At 47.6% G+C, this 20497-nt stretch overlaps 1 protein-coding gene across 2 annotated transcripts; it reads left to right on the top strand.

Moving 5' to 3' along the window:
• The first annotated feature begins 10611 nt into the window (after window positions 1-10611).
• Window positions 10612-20338, top strand: Vsig10l2 (V-set and immunoglobulin domain containing 10 like 2). Of its 2 annotated transcripts, XM_076843579.1 has the most exons (12): window positions 10612-10693; window positions 12188-12538; window positions 12812-13087; window positions 14504-14779; window positions 15324-15572; window positions 16209-16469; window positions 17851-18141; window positions 18551-18847; window positions 19531-19653; window positions 19933-19957; window positions 20066-20118; window positions 20244-20338. In XM_076843579.1, exons 1-12 carry the CDS (start codon window positions 10612-10614, stop codon window positions 20336-20338), a joined length of 2379 nt encoding a protein of 792 aa, XP_076699694.1. The 2 variants fall into 2 exon arrangements, with proteins under 2 accessions (XP_076699694.1, XP_076699695.1); XM_076843580.1 differs by lacking the exons at window positions 10612-10693; window positions 12188-12538; window positions 12812-13087; ... (4 more) ...; window positions 19531-19653; window positions 19933-19957 and having other exon boundaries at window positions 16268-16469; window positions 20244-20273.
• The last annotated feature ends 159 nt before the right edge of the window (window positions 20339-20497 follow it).

Here is a 20497-nt window from a genome sequence, read left to right as displayed (position 1 = left end):
AATGAGTAGAGCAGGGGGCAGAAAGACCTGTGGAATGAATGGCGTGATGGAAACACCACTTAAAATAGAGTGCTCCACTAGGAGCATGGAGTTAGGGGCTTACTCAGAAGTCTGCCTCTCTCCTGCTGCGTCTGTCACAGTCAGCAGTCCTTGCCACAAGAGCAAGGCTGATTACTTTCCATCCGAGTTCCTAAAGACCTCCTCCAGAAATGCCTCTGGTGCCAATGATCCCTAGAATATTTGAATTTTTCTTTCTTGGTAAATCATGTTTTTTTCATTTCTGCTGCCCCACTGCCATCATGACTAGGCCCTGGAACAGGACTTATTGCTCTTCAGGAAAAGGAACATGGAACCTGCCCTGCATGGATTATCTGGACCAGGCTCAGGTTCATCCTTTACAGGCTCAGAATTCACCAAGTGGTGTTGATACTAACCGAGGGTAGAAGGATTAAAAAAGAACAGCTGCCCCAAAGGACAGAGGAAGGTGGGGGATCTGGGGGCCCAGATGTGTACCTGCCTTTCCCAGGACACGGCTGCATGACCCTTCACTTTTTTCCCATGCTAGGCCTGGCACCTCCTTCCAGAGTCCTCAGGCTTCAACTGAAAAGAAGCAATGATTTCTGTCTTAAGATTGGGGAGCCTGGAATTGTAATCACCCCCAAAAGTTACTAACATTTAAAGTGACAGCATGTGTACTAGACTGTGAGCAGTCCAACAGCAAGGATTGTGCCTGCTTCCTGAGGAAGAAGGGAAGAGGGAAAGGAAAAGGAGGGGAATGAGTAAGTTAGTTGATCCTCATAAGCCCTGGGAGGCTCTTTGGAAAAACTATGCCATCTTATACGCAAGAAGTCAAAGGGTGTTGATTTGCTGTCATGCAATGAAGCTCTGATTGGACTGGAGGCCTGCATTGACCTTGCATCAGCGCTACTCAAACCTCAGTGGTTCTTTTAACTCCTTCATCATCTTTGCCAATCTTCATACTACATATCTATGTGAATATCTCCTTGAGTCAACAGAAGTTTGCCCCTTCATGGATTAGTCTTATTCCTCCTCTCACAGGGCCATTATGAAGATAGAGCACATGAAATCAGACAGCCTTTCATAAGTGACCTACAAAAAAAAAAAAAAAAGGTATGATGCGAATGAACACCTACATCCAGGAAAACCTTGAAATTTATACATAAGATTGCAAAATGCCTGTTAAAATTTTTCTGTGACTTCTTTGGTCAAAATTCAGAAGCAATGGGAAGAATCAAAGAAGTGAGCTCCCCATTCCCTAAAACAACAGCTATCCAGTAGAACTTTTGCAATGACAGAAATGCTCCATATCTTCACTGTATTGGGAAATAATTCTCCATGGGTCTCTTGCATTTCTACACATTTTTCAAGCACAGGCACCAAGTGACTTTGTTCTAGTACCTTTCAAGGATGTTTGTATATAGCCAGCAGCCTTGGAAGACAGACAGGGCCTCCTGCCTTTATAGTCAAGGCAGCATGCTTACTGCTCATTACAGAAGATTCATGTTTCCTAACTCGGGGTTCTTGTATGGCAACCACTATATGTGCAGGTGTCATTTGATCCTCTTCACATTGCCCTGTGGGAATTGGAGCTCATGAAATTAGAACAAGAAAATGCTGAAACTCTGGCTACTGATATTGCTATAAATAATAAACTTCTTTGTCTCATGTCTTCAGTGGCCGGCATCCATGAAACTGGAAGACTAACTTGTTAGTTTGCAACTAGGGAAAAATAAAAGACCCTTAATATTTCTTGACACATTGTGCAAAAATGTGACAATGTGACAATTTAGAACTTGAAATGTGGCTAGTGTGACTAAAATACTCAATTTTTAATTTTAAATGGCCACATGTAGCTAGGAGCTATTTTAACTGCCTAGAGTATCCAGACATAAACTAGGATAGCTATTGTTCAATATGCTATTGAGGGAACTCCTAAACTGAGAGGCAGCTGAGACATGGGAAATCTCTAGGTTATTTTCAGTATATGAGTTATAATGATTAATGAGTCTACAGCTCTAGGAAGAGTGAAATTGTGGAGAGGTCAAGGATAGAAGATACCTTTTTTTTTTTTTTTTTTTTTGGTACTGTGGATTGAACCCAGTGGCATTTTACCACTAAGCTATGCTCCCAGCCTTTTAACTTTTACTTTTTATTATGAGACAAGGTCTTGCTAAGTTACTCAGGGCCTTGCTAAATTACAGAGGCTGAACTTGTAGTCCTTCTGCCTCGGGCTTACAAATTGCTGGGATTACGGGCCTGTAACAACACACCTGACTGATGCTATTTCTTAATATATACAGAAAGGTTTTTCTGGCAGAGCTGAGATATCTAAGCAAAGAGAAACTGGAGCTATGTTTGGAGATTGAAGATGGGAGACGTTATTGGCATAGGCTATGACTGTTGAAGGAGCTTTGGAGACTAGAGCAAGAAAATATGGCCAGAAAAGTATAGAGAAGTGACCTTTGAAGAATCTTCTCAGCCCTCTCCTTTTCTCTCCCCTCAGCTTGAGAACATCCCCCATCTGCCCCTGGTTGGCTGAACCTTCTCTGGGCCCTTCTCAGCTCCCCAGGGGCCTTCCCCTCTCCTCCTGGCTCAGAACAATCTCCTCTTTGATTACTGACTCCAGCCCGATGACTGTCAGGTCATCTGCACCTAATCAGAAGGAGAGGGGCGGGGGCCTGCCTGAGGGATGATAAACGGGACTTCTCATTTCAATAAAGTTTGTGCAGAATATTGGAAACAGCTGTGGGCTTGCTGGCTATGCTGGAGGCTGCGGGGGCCTAGTGCTTAGGGGAGGAGAGTTGAGGTGGGGCGGCTAGGACAGGAGTCTATTTAAAGGGTGCTTGGCCACCTAAGACTGACAAAGCTAGTAAGCTTAGGTCAACATCAGCTCTTGCCTGGAACCCTAGGCTCTGATGAAGGGGAAGTCCACTCTGGAATTGGAGGACAATGGTCAAAGCCTGGCAGGTCTGGATTACTTGGCAGACATTTATTGTCATTATTTTACAAATACTATGTAGATTTCTCTGCAACTTGCTTTACTCATCTAACAAAACATTGTGGAAATCCCTTCAATTTATTCCTTTTTTATTGTGGTAAAAGACCCAATGCAAAATCTATCATTTTTACATGTTCAGTTTAGAAGTGTTAAGTATATTCATGCTGTTGAATAACTTATCTACAGAACTTTATCTCTTATAAAACTTAAATTTTATATTCATTAAACAACTCCCTGTTTCCCCTTTTTTACCTAACCTTTGGCAACTACCATTCTATTTTCTGTCTCTGATTTGACTACACTACAGACCTTTTGTAAATGGAATCATATGGCATTTGTCTTTCTATAATGTGTTGTTTTTTTAATAGTTGCATAATAGTACATTATATGGATATGTAGATATCATTCAACCATAACTAGATTTTTTTTGCCACTACAAGAAAAGTGCTATAGTGTACAAATTTTTGCACACATATTCTTGAACACTGGATTTCGTTTGTTCTGTAGTGTGATTTCTGGAAATTACATAGCTTTGTCAAAACATGCATATTTGTCGGCTTTGATGGCTGAGGCAGGAGGTTCAAAGCCAGGCTCAGTAGCTTAGCAAAGCCCTAAGCAACTCACTGAGACCCTATATCTAATTAAAATTTTTAAAAAATTTTAAAAAGGTGGGGTGCTTGGGATATACCTCAGTGGTTAGATGCCCCTGAGTTCAATCCCTGGTACCCCCCAAAAAATATATATAAATATATATTTGTAATTTCACATATTTTGCCAGATACCTTTCTCAAAAGTCTGTGATAATTCACATTGTATGAAGAGAATTAGTTTTCAGTCAGCTTTTCTAGCACTAGATATGATCATTCTTTTAAAAGCTTGGCTATTCTGATAAATGAAAAGCTGTATCTTAATTTTAATTTGCATTTCTTTGACTATTTATGAAGTTGAGCATCTTTCCATAAATTTATTGGCCATTTGGAGTTTTTCTCCTATGAATCTCCTATTCACTTCTTTTGCCATTATTTTACTAGATTATTTCTCTTATTGGTGGGTGAGGACCTCTTTGTGTATTACAGTTGCTAACTCTTTTTTTTTTTTTTCCTTTTTCTTTTGTGGTGCTTGGGATTGAACCCCAAGGCTTTATGTATGCTGGGCAAGTGTTCTACCAGTAAACTACACCCCCAGCCCCTCAGAGATAACTCTTTATTGATGGTATATAATAAAACATTTTCTCCAAACTATATTGTCTTATAACTTTGTATCTGGTATTTTTTTTTTATCTTTCTAAAATTTAAACAGCTTATATCTACCTTAGATAGCTTCCTGATTTTTTTTTTTTTAGGTCAGGAGATATCTCTTCAAATTCTAACTTAGAAAAATATTATCCTAATTTTTTCTGATGAAACTGTTCAAGTGTTACATTTAAATTTTTCATCTATTAAAAATTTAGTTTTAGTAATTTTTGAGGTAGAGCACTCAACTTTTCTTTTATTCAGCCATAGCTGGTTGTGCCTACATGATTTATTTAATAAACTATGGCTTGACCCCACTGGTTGCAGTATTACCTCATCATACCCCACAATCCATAAGTATTGAGATATATAGTTCTAGACTTGGTTCTATCTCACTTCCTTGGTACCCTATAATCCATGAATATTGGGCTATATTTCTGGACTTTGTTTTATTTCTCTCTCATGGGTCTATTTATCTTTTTTACTTAAATGTATGATTAGATCACAATGATTTTATTGTTTTCCTAAAACTACTCTTGCCTCAGTATTTCTTTGCAGCTATCATCTTTATCATTGCAATTATAAAAATTCCTTCCAGCTAGCAGAACCTATGAATGTCAATAACTCTTCAAAACAAGCCCAAGTACCAGGCATGGTGGCATACACCTGTAATCCCAGACACTTGGGAGGCAGAGGCAGGAAGATAACAAGTTGAAGACCAGCCTTGACAACTTAGCAAGACCTGCCCTGTCAAAATAAAAAATAAGAAGAGCTTGGGATGTGTTAAAGCACTCCTAGGTTCGATCCCCAGCATCAAATGAGAAAAAAAAGAAAAAAGAAAAGTCGGAGTAAGCCCAAGAAGGGAAAGGGAGGGTCTGTCCCATACCTGCCCATGTACCTTTATAGGAATCAACCAAAGCAGAGACCAGACAGTGATATTCAGTGAGCATTTACTATATGCTCAGCATTGCTCTTTCCATTAACATCAAGGTTGGAAGATCAGAACTCCAGACCGGGTGGGAGCTAATACTTCAAGGTCATGTCATGTTTCTCAGCTCCAGCCCTATATCCCCTGAATTCAGCTTTGCAATACTGGGTGTGGGCCCTGCAAACCCCATTTTTGCTTTGCCAGTTGCTCCTTTTTGGACCGGCTAAAGGAAGCCACTAAAGGGGGGCTACAAGAAGGAGAAAAAGGTCACATAGTCCTTCCTGTTGGATTCTGTGTTTCTTGGAGTGGCACCCTACAACAGTTTTTCTCCCAGTAGCAGCAGGCCCATTCTGAAGTGGCAACTGAACCCAGTTTGCATTTTTCCCAACACTTGAAGCCTCATCATCTACCCCCACAACCCTCCACTATCCCTGCACTTCTGCCCCAGAGACCCCAGCATCAGCTGACCAGAGCCCCCTCATCCAGGGATGGTTCCCTCCTTGAGAACCCTTCCTTTGGTAGAGCTGCTTCTGCAGGGCCACCCCCTCGATACTTCAGCGTTCTCTTGTTACTCTCTCCTTACCTAATTAACAACCTTATACCTAGCCATCAATTCTTTATGTTCGATTCTCTTTTTCAGCTAACATGTGGTTTCTGTCTCCTGGCAGGACTCAGATTAACACAGGTAATGAGAAATTGAGGTTTGGGGGCTAAGGGCTGCTTCTCTTGGCTGCCCTGCAGAGAACCCCCCTTCTTCCTCCATTCCCAGAATTATTTGGCTGCTGGTCACCAAGGAGACGGCTGACAATTTCCAGTTGCCAAGCCTCCCCCTGGAGCTCTACAGAGACATTCTGGAAACTCCCTACTCCTTCCTGAGCCCTGGCCAGGGAACTTGGAGCATCTAGCCAGGTTGGGGTGGAGGACTTTGGGAGCAGGGAGAGGGAAGTCAGCCAGACCTGAAGATGCAGAGAGATATGAGAGATTTCTCTGAGCCCTGGATTCCCCCACAGATCTCAAGTGCCTGACCTACCTAGAGGGCTAAGGGACAAACAAGCCCAACTCCTCCTCCACTCTGTTTAGACACCTACTAGATCCAGCCAAAACTCTAACTAGGGACTTCCAGCCAAGCCTTCAACCACAGAAAACCATCTGCACCATCACTCCAGGCCTAGTAGATGTCCCATTGCTAGTTGGGGTAGAGCCATGGAAGAACTTAAGAGGTGCCGGGCCTGTAGCCTCTTCCAGGGAGAGGAACCTCAGCCATCCTGAGCATTCAACTCACATCAAGCAGCATCCAACACACACTGTGACCTAGGGTCATAGCCCAGACTTCAGTCTAATTCATAATAACAATGCTAATGCTAATAATAATAGCAGGGTGATGAGTATGAATCGTATTCCACAAACATGGGTATACAAAAATATCCATTCCTTTATTCATAAAAATCAAATAGAGTTGGCTCCATAGGCTCCTGCTTCTTCCTGGGTTCCACCAGAATCCAGGAGACTTACTGCTGAAGTTTGAATTTGTCCCCTCCAACACTCATGTGTTGCCAATGTGACAGTATTAGGAGATGGAGCCTGTAAGAGGTGATTAGGCTGCGCACGGTGGCGCACGCCTGTAATCTCAGTGGCTGGGGGTGGGGGTAGGGGTGAGTCAAGAGGATAGTGAGTTCAAAGTCAGCCTCAGCAAAAGCGAGGCACTAAGCAACTCATTAAATAAAATACAAAATAGGGCTGGGGATGTGTCTCAGTGATGGAGTGCCCCTGAGTTCAATACCTGGTACACTCCCACCCCCCAAAAGGAGGTGATTAGGCCTATGAGTGACCTACCTCGTGAATGGGATTAGTTTCCCTTATAAAAGAGCTTCACAGAGGAAGTTCATCCCTTTTTGCCTTCTACTTTCCACCATGTGAGGACACAATGTCAGTACCTTCCGGAGGATGCAGCATTGTGGAAGCAGAGAGCACAGCAGCACTTACCAGACAACCAAGCCTGCCAGCACCTTGATCCTAGACTTCACAGCCTCCAGATAAGGGAAAAGAAAATTCCTGCTCCTTTTAAATCACTCATTCTCAGCTCTTCTGTTATAACTGCATACATGGACTAAGAGGCCCCACGAACAGGGAAAGGCCTCTAATCTCTGCTCTGTCAGGGCTGCAGACTTCCTCGTCTTGGGTGGACCTGTGAAATGACAATGTTCCCTTCTCTGGCCCCAGGTTTCATGGCCTGCCTTCTCAGGGCTCAGTCTCTCTTAGATTCCTAAGACCTCTGACCCCAAACTCAAGGAAATCTCTTCACCTCCAATGTAACTGCCCCCAAAGTCACTCTCCTTTCTCCTTTTCATTAAGCACACCTCACATGATTTTTCCATGAGTCTAGTCTTTTAAGAAATTAGGAAAATGTTTTGTACATTTTTTTTTTCAAACACATGTGGAAAATGTTAACTTCAGTGTCAAGTAGGTTTCTGCCCTGCAAAAATCCCTGTCTGTGCCAATGAAGAACCAGAAACCTGGCTAAAGCAGCAACAATTTTACTTTTGTAGAAGTGTTTTAAGGTAAAATATAGAAATCATTATGTCTCATTACTGAATATTTGAGTATTCATTAAAAAATACAAATGTTGTTTGACATAATTACAAAATTATCTCACCTAGTAAAACTAACAATAATTTTCTGATATTGCCTAACCAGCGATTACTCCATGTTATAGAGGAAGAAGTGACACTTGCACGGGGTAAGTAACTTGCCCAGTGTCACATCTGGTGGGCACAGAACCAAGATCTGGACCCTGATGTGATTCCCAGGCCTGTCTTTCCACACACTACTCTGTAAAGTGGTTTATACTTTCTTACTCATCCACCTATCCATCTCTTACAATCACCTGAGCATTAGGGTGGGGATTGTACCTACTGTTTTATTTTATGGTGCTGGGGATTGAACCCAGGGCCTAGGTGCCTGATAGTAAGCACTCTGCCACTGAGCTACAACAGAAGCCCTAAAGTCATGTGCCTAACCAAGTAGAAAGTGGAGGCCCAGAAAACGGGAAAGTTTTGTTCAAAGTGGCCAGGAAGGGCTGCCTATGAAAGGCTTCTGAGAATGGGAAGGCAGACAGAAGGGGATTCGTTTCTAGGTTTAGCCAGCACAGCAACTGGGCCTCCTTCCTCATATCCCTCACAGGTATGCCTGCTCCTCTGTTGTAGCCTAGGCCTCCATCTTCCTCTCCTTCCTCCCTTTCCTGATCTGATCATGCTCTTTCCCAGCCCCTCCATCTGGGGCCTTCTTCATTTCCTCTTTAGTCTCCAAGGTGCAGTTTACAAAGTGACTGAGCAGTGACCCCTGTAGGTCCTCTGTCCCACTGTCCTCCTCCCTCCTCTCTGTAGTGAGCGCTGACTGTGGAGCCTCTGACCCACATCCTCGCCAGCCCTCCGCTCATCTCCTGCTGGCATCCCCCAGGGCCTATGGTTGGCCTCTGACAAGGCACACATGGAAAAGCCATTTATTTCCAGGAGCATCTGCTTCCTCTGCTCCAGTCCAGCTGTCCCCATCCTTCCACATTCTGCTTTCCCCAAATCCTGGGATTCAAGAATCGGAATTCGAGATGGTTACAAAAGGCTGGAGATCTGGGTTAAAATCTGCAACACAAAGGAAGGAACTGCAGTTTGGCTCCAAGAGACAGGGAGGTGAGTGCAAGACAAGAGGTCCCAGGACAAGTCATCTGGCCCTGAGGTTTACAAGCATCCAAAGTCGGATGTAGCTGCTGCTCACAATGGCAAAGAAGGTCCTCAGTTGGGAGGCAGCAGCAGGAAACCTGGGCATCTGTTCCTGTCACACCACTGCTATCTAGTTTAAAGATATGGGTAGGTACACAGAATTTGCCATTTCTTCTCAGAGTAAGAATGTCTACCCAGCCTTCTCACGGGCCTGGACCAAGGGCCCAAGGAAGCTATTATGATTTAGATGTGAGATGTCCCCCAAAAGCTCATGTGTGAGACAATATTCAAAAGTTCAGAGGTGAAATGATTGGGTTTTAAGAACTTAAACCTGATCAGGACATTAATACACTTGAGTGGATTAGCTGGGTGGTAACTATAGGAAGGTAGGGTGTGTGGCTGGAGAAGCTCTATGATTCCTGGTGCTGTACCCTGAGCTGCTTTCCTCCCCTGCACCCTTCTACCATGATGTTATGCCTCGCCTCCAGATCACTGGACTTGGTCATCTATGGACTGAGACCTCTGAAACCATAAACACCACATAAGCTTTTTTCTTATCAGGTCTTTTGGTAACAGTGATAAAAAAACTATCTAAACCACAAGCCTATAGCCAAATCATATCCTGATATGTGAAACATTAACTAGATGGATAAACAGAACTCTAACATGGTATATAAATGATAAAGATTTTGAGTGCTCTTGTCATAAAAGGAGGTACTCAGCAGTTCCACAAGCTCTGGTCAGACAGAGTCAACCACAGTCTCAGAGCAGATGGAGACATTCCCAGTTGGGGGAACGGGGAGGTCAAAATGAGTGATCTGGACGTACTGGTCATTAGGGTCAGGCCAACCTGGCTTCCTCCCCATGTGGAGTCTGATTCTTAGAAACTACCTGCCATTCTGCTCTAAAACCGAGTTAGGCGGAAATGGGGACTCAAGAGCCTGGGGAGGGCATCGATGGCCTTGGCCATGGATTGGGGAGAGGGGAAGTGTTCATCCAGAGGGCTGCTGTCTTGGTGCAAGTGAGAGGCCAGTGTGCTTCGGAGAGCATCTCCAGGCCCAGGAAGAGCATGCCTCGCTCTCAACTCTGACAGGTCCTGTCCTGGCTGAGCCCCTGAGAAACCTAACACCAGACATGAGATCCTGCTTCTCACCAGGGTCCAGGAATCTCACCCTGCCCTCAACCCTCCCACCAGAGGACATCAAAATCTGACCCCGTCTTCAGCTGCATTTGACACCACAGCTTCTTTTACCACCCCTCCAGTTTCTCCCCACAAACTGTGAGGACAACCATGAAGGGACTTAAGTGCACTTACAGGTGTTGGAACCTTAGTTCCCCAGCTTGGGAGCTCTGCATGGGGCAGATGGTCAGACTCGATGAGATCGGGGGCCTTTTACAACTCCATGTTCAGTGACTCTAATTTCACAATATCATTCAATTGGAAATGCAAGGAGCACATGGTCCTCTCCCTTGGGTTTTCCCCAGCTGGGCCCTGATGCTTCCCAACTCTGCGTTATGGATAGAATGAATCATCTGATAAATTATTCATGAGTAATCAGGGCAGTGACAGTAACAGGAGAGCAGGGGTAGAGGTATAGGAAGAGCTGAGGTTAGCAACCTGAGCCAGACCCCATCCCCCAGGAAAGGCTGTGCTGTGGGACAGGGAGCCCAAGAGTTAAGTAGGAGTCTCAGACAGGCAGCCATTAGGGAGATGGAGCCATGGTGGGTGAGAGGGTCCAGCACAGACCATTCGACCTCCCACTGCTGTTACACCTCTGCCTTCTGCATCTAGGGGACTCAGGTGAGTTCTCAGACCCCCTGTGTGGTTCATTTCCCACACACATACCCTTATTTCTTATTTCTTCCTTTTTCTTCCTTGGGGATCCTGCTTTTGCACTTGCATAACCATTCAATGAGATCCATTCGTCATTCAATTGTTAGACATTTAACTAGAATGCACTGAGCAACTACTATGTGCCACGTAGGTAATAGCACCCTGCAAGACCGTAAGAAGAAAGAGCTATCCTGAGGTTGTCATCAGGTTGTAAACTGGCTTGGGTTGCCAGCATCTCTCACGTAGGCTACTGTAATGGTCTTCAAGCTGATCTCAATCCCCTCAAAAGCTGGAAACTTTCTTAATCCAGATCTAACCATATAACTCCTAAGCTTACAACCTGTTTCATGTTAGGTGTTTTTCTTCTGAAGCAATGCAACATCAGAATTGTGTACCATCTCTTCCCACCAACTACATACTTGTCTTCTCTTCTTCTGTCTCTGGAGAAGCTGATAGAAGTGGATAAAGTCTAAGACTGGTAGTTAGGACTCCAATCCCAGTTCCACCACCTACTGTATGTTTTTGGGCAAAGTGACTTAGTTCCTCAGAGTCACTGTTATTAAATGCCTCACAGCGTTCTTAGAATAAAAGGTCAATAGGCCATGCACTGAAGAGTGCCAGTCCAGAGTCTGGCAGGAAGGGTGCATGTAGTCGGAGGAGCTGGGGTCAATGGCTCCTGTCATTTGGTTATCCTTCCAGGCAAACCTGCCAAGGTTTATAGAGAGCAGACCCACCCAGGCCATATTCTAGGGGGAAGGGAAATATGGTAGCTGGCCCAAAGCTGGAGTTGAGAGCTAGCCCTCAGCAGAGAACACCCATGAGAACTATTCCCGACAGGCCCCTGAGATACTAAGAGCTCCCTGAGACAAGGTTGGGGGCTCAGTTGTCCTCATGCTCCACTGTTGGCTGGTGATAGGCTGATACAGACTCCTGTCTCCTTCCCCTGGCTACAGTGGGACTGGAACCAGGTGGGGTCCAGCTCTGGAATTCTTACACAGGGACTTCTAGATCCTGACTTGCCAGTGACCATGTGGATCTCCTACATCCCCAGCGTCACTGTTGACAGGCTATTCATCAGACTGACCTGGGTACTTGTCAAACATGCAGATTCCTAGGCCCTGCCCACTCCCCGTGCCGGAGGATTCTGACTCAATTGTCTAGGGCGAGACCCATGAATTTATACTTTTGTTAGATGGTCTGACGACCCATGAGAAGTGGAGACCTCAGCCCAGTCCCTTCTATTCTCAGTCAACCTCTCCTTCAGTGCATCTAAACACAAGATCCCTCAAGAGCTGTCTCTTGCCTACCAGCTCCAGAACTGCTTGTGCTGTCTTACTGAACCCTGCTGCTGGGCCACCTGTAACTGCAGAGGAGTAAACAGAAGCTCTGGGAAAGGGAGTTGTGTGTGTGTGTAGAACCCAGAGCAGCCCAGACGTCCTCTGTTGTTCCTTCTCTTCCCAGGCCAACCCCACCTAACCCCCCAGTCCCCAGTGGAGGAGGCTGTGTCAATCCAAGGAGTGCGCGGCAACTCTGTGGAGCTGGACTGTGGCTCTGGGCCTGCCCCACTGGTGGTCCTGTGGAGCTTCACCCCCCTGGGTTCCCTGGTCCCGCGACCTGTGGCTGTCACTGATGGAACCTCTTCCAAGGTGGAGGCCGGGGCCTCTGCGCTGGGGGTCGTGAGTCTGAGGAACAGCAGCCTGGTGCTAGGGGAGCTTCAGGAGGGTGCACGGGGGCACTTCTTGTGCCAGGCCCTGCACGTGTCCGGCGCCCAGCTCCACACCACTTACTCCTACCTCACACTGGCCGTGCTGGGTGAGGTGCCTAGCCAGGGATGCAGCAGAACTGCGGCCGATCTGCATGCTGCTTTGTATCTCTTTGCATGTGCTTGCTGTTTTCTTTGCATGTGCTGGGCCCAGATCCAAAGGGTGTCCCCTCCAGAGACTGAAGAAACCTAGAGTTGGGGGGGAGGGATGTTCAGGACTCAGTGAGCCGGGAAGTCATAACCAGCTGGGGTGGGCTCACTGGACACAGTCAGATCTGGCCTGGCTCTGTAATAACAAACCCAGGGTCTCTCTCTCTGGCCAGTGCCTGTCTCCAAGCCTCAGGTACAGCTGAGTGACCCATCACCAGTGGAAGGAGCCTCTGCAGTAGTCACATGTATAGTGCGGGAGGGCACGGAGCCTGTGACCTTCGCCTGGCGGCATCAGACACCCAGAGGCCCTGGAGAAACACGGTTAGGGGTCACAGAGCCACTGCTATGGTTGGACCCAGTTGACCGGACGCACCTGGGCTGGTATGTGTGCAGCGCCAGCAATGTTGTCAACAGACTGAGCAGCGATGGAGTCTTCCTGGATGTCATCTGTGAGTCAGTTTGAGAGGGCCAGCACTCACCTATCTAGGCACACTTGGCCCGCTGCCATCCCTCCAGGCTCTCTATATCCTTTCACTGAGGGAGTACCCCCAGCCCTCCAAGAGACTCTAATAGACTATAGCCACAGGGTGCTGTGCCCGTTGGTGCCAAATTCAGCTCTAGTACCAGGATGTTTAACCTTTTTAAGGTCATGAGCTCCTTTTCCCAGGAAAATGTGTATATATTCATTCATTTGCATGGTTTTACCCGTGATTTGGGGGGTGGTCTTTGGTTGTAGTATGTAAGCCTCAAGGGATCAACTGAACCCTCAAAAAACAGGGAGGAGGCCACAATGGGAAGAGAGGGCGTTAAGCTGGTTCAAAGGCTGAGGCTGAGAGTCCCATGTTAGAAATCAGAAGCCCCATGGGGAAATGAAGACTAGGATGGCCTAGAGCTCTCTGTCCAATATGGCAGCCACACGTGTGTCTCTAATCACTTCAGATGTGGCTAATCCAAGTGAACTGAGATGTACGTGTCAAGTGTACACTTGATTTTGAAGACATAGTCTGAAACAAAAAATATAAAATAGCCCTTCAATAACTTTTACATTGATTATATATTGAAATAGAACTCTGGGCATATTTGGATAAATGAAATGTATTATTAAAGTTAAAACCTATTGGTGCTTTTCTTGTTGATTGATTGGATTTGGGGTTTTTGGTTTTTTTCCCCACTAAGACTGGGCTACTAGAAAATTTAAAGCAACATCTGTGATTCACACACATCTACTGGGCAGTGCTACTCCAGAGATTTTAAGGAACAAGAACTAATGGCTCCCATTCTGTCTTAATGGTGGCAGTTTGTGGGAACTGTAAACTGAGGGCTGTGGAGGAGTCGGGTGAGTCAGAGATCTTGAGAAGGACATGGGAGCATAATGGAATCTGACAGAAAATTCAGTCCCTTCTGGGAGTCAGGAAGAACATTAGAGGTAGAGAGACCAAGCTTGAGAAGCAGGAGAGGGGGAGGTGAGCACCTGAGCAAGTGAGAAGGGCAGGCCCTGGGTCATCCCTCCATATTTTCTTCCCTCTGCACTCTAGAGTGACCAGCCATTCCAGTTCCAAGTAACCACCCAGTTCCCAGCACACTGGGAGGGTGGGTCACCATGCCCCTTTTCTGCCTAGCAAGCTCATTTGTGCTTCCTACCTCAGCCCCCAGCAGTCCCTCAGGAAAGCCTTCAGAATCGCACCTTGCTTCCTGAGGCCCTACAGCACAGGGTGCCTACCTACCCTGTACTGGCCTATGGCCTCCAGGGACTCCGAGCACCCAAGGGCCAGGCATGTGGGCCAACACAGAGCTGGTGTGTACCACATACTATTACATACGGGATGAAGACCGGGGAGATATGACAGGTCTTCCTTGCTCTCCAGATGGTCCAGAAAAGCCTGTGATCACTGTGGAGCCACTGGGATTCACTGAGGAGGGTTTTTGGGCCAGTGAGAAGGAGGAGGTGACCCTGAGCTGCATGGCTGCGTCCAACCCTCCCAGTCACTATGTGTGGCTCCGTGATGATGCTCAGGTCCACACTGGTCCCACCTATGTCATCACCAGTGCTGGCCGTACCCACACAGGCCTATACACCTGCCTGGCTCACAATACCCACCTGGACACCCGCACCCAGACCACTGTTCAGCTCACCATCTACTGTGAGTGTGTGGATCGGGGGACACCCAGGGTTGGAGCCTGTATAGGCCTGTGCTCTGGCTGACCCAACCACCCTGCAGAAAGTGGCACAGAAATTGGCAGCAGTCTGGTGTGGGAGGATGCATCTGGAGAACAAAGCGGGGTTACAGGGTCAAGGGAAAAGTTAAGGAAATCATGGGAAGGGGCAGGAAGAGGGACCCTTCCAAATGATTATTCCCATGGTCCTGAGACCAGAACTGAGGCACAGAGAAAGGTAGAGTAGTGACAGTGAGGCATGGTGCCCAAGGGCAAAGATGAGGGTGAGACATGGGGCCTCCCACTGGGGCTTCTGGGATTCCTCATGGGATCTGAACCCTGCCCACCCCATGCCCCAGCCCCTTGACCTGAGACCTCAGCATTTTCCTTACCTGCACCTCAGAGGGTCTCTGTCCTTCCCTACTTGGCCACTTCTCCCTACTTCCCTATCTTTGATACCCAGTCACCAGGGCTGCAGGGCACTGGCCATAGAGCCTGCTCCAGCCCCTCCTCACCCACTTCCCCACCCAGATCCCCCTGCAGGGCAGCCCTCCTGTGCTGTGCTTCCCACACTTGGGGCTGTGACTTTGCTTTGCACCTGGCCTGGGGGTCTTCCAACTGCCCAGCTGCGATGGGAAGGGCCCCAGAAGACTGGCCCTACTGCCCCCAGCAATGTCACCTGGAGTCATGCAGCTGTTGGGCTCCCTAATGGCAGTGTCTTCACCTGCACCAGCCAGCACCCAGCCCTGGCACTGCCCACCCTCTGCAGGGTCAAACTCTGTGAGTGAACATAAGTGATATGCAGGGTTCTGATATTTCAGAGTGCAGGTAGGGTGACAAGGGAAAATCAGAAGGATGTGGGTCTGGGGTGGACTCCAGATCTCAGCCTCCAAGACATGCCATGAAACAAAGAGGTGGGTAGAGGTCAGCGCTCATCCTCTAGCTCCCACTTCACATCCATACTGTGCTTTGTCCTCCTCAGTTCTAGCTTAGAGCTCTGTGACCCCTCCTCACTCTCTCTCAGCCTCCATGGTCAGCAGGCCCCCAGAGACCTTACACTCTGTTGCCTGTTGGTCTAGATGTGCATCTTAGAGTTCTCTTTGCCAAACGTGCTCTTCTTCCTCCTCTAAGCCTGAGAAGGTCCCATGAATGGCCAAGACAGAGTTCTCTTTCCTGAAGCCCCAGGAAATATACCTATTCTCTAGTACCTATACTCACCCAGTTCTACAGTGACTATTTGCTCAGTGTCCGCCCATACCATTGCCCAGCCATATGGTGAGTCCTGCATAAATGATCAATGAATGAAGAAAGGAGGGACACATGGTGGAGGAATTGGTCAGTGAAGGAATAAATGAAGGAAGAGGGAAGGGTGGGACTGCCAAGTATTTCTTCCCAAGAGCCCTAATTCCTTTCTAGGGGAACCTCCCAAGAGCCCTATCTGCTGGACCACAGCCACAGTAGGAGACCAGTTCATCATGCTGAGCTGTGAGTGGCCTGGAGGCGAGCCTCCTGCTGTGCTGAGATGGATTGATGGGGAACAGCAGCCCCTGGGCAGTGCCAGCTCTTCATTGGCCATCCACCTCCTACAGGCCCAGGGTGACCTGGCTGGCAAAGAATTTACCTGCCAGGGCTCTCACCCACTCAGGACTCCTGACCCCTACTGCAGGCTCCAGCTGGGTAAGCTGGGCTAGCTTTCTGGGAGTGGGGCAGAAGGAGCAGCCCTTTGAAACCAGGAGGAGGGAGTCCAGGGAGTGTGAGTGTGCTAGAATGGAAAGTGAACCAAGACGGACACTGATGCACCTCTTTTCCAGGGTCTCAAGTGTTTTGTTTTGGTTTTGATCCGTACTAGGTCAGTGTGGTCCAACATAAACATAATGTGAGCTGTTTATGTAATTAAGAAAAATTACTAGCCACATTAAAATAAGTAAAAGAAATAGGTGAAACATTTTGGTTAATTCAATATATCCAAGACATTGCCATTTTGGCGTATGATAATAATAAAAATATCGATGAGCTATTTTTTTATCTTGTCTTTTTATATTTTTATTTTAGTTGTATATGAACATAATACCTTTATTTTAGTTATTTTTATGTGGCGCTGAGGATCGAACCCAATGCCTCACACATGCTAGGCAAGTGCTCTACCACTGAGCCACAATCCCAGTCCCTTCATCTTGTCTTTAAAACTGCAGTGTATTTACAATTACTGCACATCTCAATAGTAAGTGACTGGCATTACAAGTACCCAGTGTCACATGTGGTTGGTCACTAGGGTACTGACAGGATTGATCTAGATGACATGGGAATGCTGATTGTGTTCATCATTAGTATCTATTTGCATATGGAGGTGCCTGACCAGATGTCTGTTTCCTCTTTCTGTCTTCATCTGGTCCACAAATCTATTTACTAACAACTAAAGACAAAAGAATTAAATATTGGCGTTCAAAAATGTTAAAAAAAAAACACAGAAGATCTGTCACATATAATAGATCTTACAAAATGATTTACCTCTTGGTCTCAAAGGCTTGGTGACTAGCATGCTTTCTGAGAGGGCTCTAAGAAGGTCCTCCACTCCAAATATTTCCTTCTCTATTAGTCTCAGGACTGGAAATTCCATCACAGGAGAATCATTGGCACCTGAGAGTCTGAGTTTTTCATAGAGTCAGTCTATAAAAACTCAGCATCTGCTATGGTCCAGCATTGTGCCTGGGGCCAGCGGGGAAGTTGTGGGCCACTAGGGGGGAGGAGGTCTGTGCCAGGTGCAGGGATGAGTAAGCAGGACCCCTGCCTGCAGGAGGAGAGACTAGGATCTGGTCGGGGAAGAACAGGAAGGATGACTGTTTTTACCAGCACACCCTGGAGCTGACTTTGATGGAAACTTGGCATTCAATTGAGTCTGAACAAGAGGCCAGATTGTCCCAGGACAAGCTTCACAGCCCTGTAGTCTTTCCCCCTATGCTCTGCATCGTCTTCACCACCAGCCAGCCCCTTTCTCTCAAGCCTTTCCACTAGTTGGGACTGATCACTTGTTCCAATTTCACCTTTTCTGTCCCCATAGAAGCCCCACACCTGGCAGTGGCTGAGTCACGGGTGTCAGTGCTGGAGGGGGAAGAGGCCTGGCTGGAGTGTGCTCTCCAGGAGGGCATGCCACCAGCGCAGCTCCTCTGGCTGGGTCCCCAGCAACAGCAGGTGGAACCAGGCACTTCAGGATTCGTGCTGCACCCTGCGGGTGCCCAGCTGCGCCTCCAAATCCGAGATGCTGACCCAGTACACCACAGGGGCACCTACCAATGCGTGGCCCGTAACGCCGTGGGCAACAGCAGCCAGAGTGTGCTGCTGGAGGTCCTGAGTGAGTGAGGGGTGCTGTGTGTTGTTTGGCAACGGGGTGGGAGATCATCAGCCATAGAATACTTTACAGAAAGGATTTGCCTAGGATTTTTCTGCTCCAAAATTTGGACACCAGAGCACACTTGGGCCCAGGTGGACTCTCCACAGCAGGTCCCTAGATGGTTGTAGGCACCAAGGGTCTGAGGCAGTTTTGACTGTAGGCACACAAAACTCCACGCAGTTGCAACCTCCTCTTCCTCCTCCTCCTCCTCCTCATTTTATAGATGAGGAAACTGAGACCAGGTAAACTGCTCAGGTCTAAAACTCCGATCTAGTTTTTCCTCTTCCCAGGAGCACAACTGAATGCTCAAGGAATCATAGTGGTAGATGTACAGGTGCCTACATGGGTCCCCAATTTCACTCATCTCCAGGGTATCCAGCTCCTCCCAATGTCACCATCAGACGCCTCACCTATGGGCGGCACCGGAGAGAGGTGCAGCTGCAATGGGCCATCGAGGGCCCTGGGAACCTGACAAGCTTTCTGGTGCAGCGGAGGGCCAGTGGCTCTGGCCCAGGATCTGGGGCTTGGGAGACTGCAGCTAGTGACATTGACCCAGAGAGCAGGGGCTGGCGGCTGGGAGGTTTGGACCCGGGAGTCCTTTATGCCTTCCGCATCCTGGCTCTGAATCATCACACTGCTGGATATCCCTCCGAGGTGAAGACACCAGGTGCTGGGGCTGGCCCCAGGGAGGGACTCACCTTTTCCCCAGAAAACCGGACCCTGGTACATCTTGTTCACAGAGCATCCCACTTCCATTCCTTTGCTTCCTTCCTGCTGGATTCTCCTACACCCATCTCTGTCCTCTACTCCACCCTCTCCTCAGAGCCCTCTGGTAATTTCTGCCACTCTTTCCCATCCTCCTGCAGGCTCAAGAGGCTCCAGGCCTAGGGGTTGAACCCAAAATCAGCTTGAAGCCGAAGAAATAAGAGGGGGTGGGGAGGAACAGGTTGCTGGTGATTACTTAGGAAGGGGCTCCACTCTGTGCCTCAGTCTCACCTTCTGGGATACAGGAGGGCTCTCAGCTTCCTGCTGCTCCCTCCCCATCTTGGGGATTTCTTGTTTTATGGCCCATTTCTCTTTAGCTCCAAGCTGCCAAAATACATGGCCTTCTGCATTCTGTGCCAGAAATAGGGAATTTGGCTGGGGACACAAACCATCAAGGGCCACCAGGCAGCCAGAGTATTTCTTTCTTTGGGAAAAAAAAAATGATCTCCAGATCCCTGGGGTCCCCAACATCAGCTGGAGGGGAAACTGGTTGGGCCAGGCACTGCCTCCTCGGTATCTGATGAGCCACTGTTGCCCAAGTTCAGTCATGGCTCTAAATCATGTGACCGTGATCTTACCTCCTAGTGGACCCCCCCTTCAGTGCCTATCCAGCTGTGTTGGGTGCAGCAGGCACAGGAATGGTGGTGGCAACTGTGGTCTCTCTGCTGGTGTTCCAGTATGCTGCCCGGCACCCACGGACCTTCCCCTGTAAGTGGGAATTTAAAGAGAAGGGCTGCTTGCTTGACTCCACAGGGTGGCCAGGTCTAGCCTTAGCCAAAGGAGAATCAAGGCCCTTCCTTAGCTGCAACCTTCTCCCCAGGGCTAGATGTCATCATTTGAGCCCCAGTCCCCAAGCTCAGGAATTTGGGGCCATTCCAGATTGGGTTCTCGAGACCCTGCATGGAGCTCATTGAGAAAGGGAGTGCCACCTCCTGGGATCCATGTTAAGTCAGTCAAATAATGTCCCCTCTCTTTTTCTTCCTACAGGCCTTGGTCAGTTGCTTGTTCCTATGTAAGTTGGGGACCCCAGTCATTATGAAGTCAAGGATTTCCTCTAATTGGAAAGGAAAGCAGAGGAAGTACAGTTATCACTAACTGTCCTCTCTCATTTTACCCCCAGGGGGCAAAGGCACCAACAGAGGGGAGCAAGGGAAACTACTGAGGTGCCTGCAGGTAAGCACAATTCTATCCCAAAGATTATCCATGTACAAAGAGACCAAGGCTGTTTCTGTACACTTTGTCTGACAACAATCTGGACACTCCCAAAGCCTCTCTTCTGTCCACCTATGCTTTTGTAGACACTGAATCACCCACCACCCCAAGTCTAGATCCTGCACAAGAATCCCCTGATGCTCCAGTAAATGTCACCATCACAGTGACTGCAACACCATGAAGCCAAAGAGGAAGGTAAAAATAAGCTCTGGGAAGGCAGGTGGGAGGTAGAAAGATCCCCTCCATCAGACTTTAGTCTTAAAAACCAAGGTGGTCAAGGGCTGGGGACATAGCTCAGTTGGTAGAGTGCTTGCCTCGCATGCCCAAGGCCCTGGGTTCA

The sequence above is a fragment of the Callospermophilus lateralis genome, chromosome 2 (assembly GCF_048772815.1).
Source record: "Callospermophilus lateralis isolate mCalLat2 chromosome 2, mCalLat2.hap1, whole genome shotgun sequence".
In the NCBI taxonomy this organism is placed as follows: domain Eukaryota; kingdom Metazoa; phylum Chordata; class Mammalia; order Rodentia; family Sciuridae; genus Callospermophilus; species Callospermophilus lateralis.
Note: the sequence above shows the minus strand (reverse complement) of the source record. Positions and strands in the feature narration are given on the sequence as shown.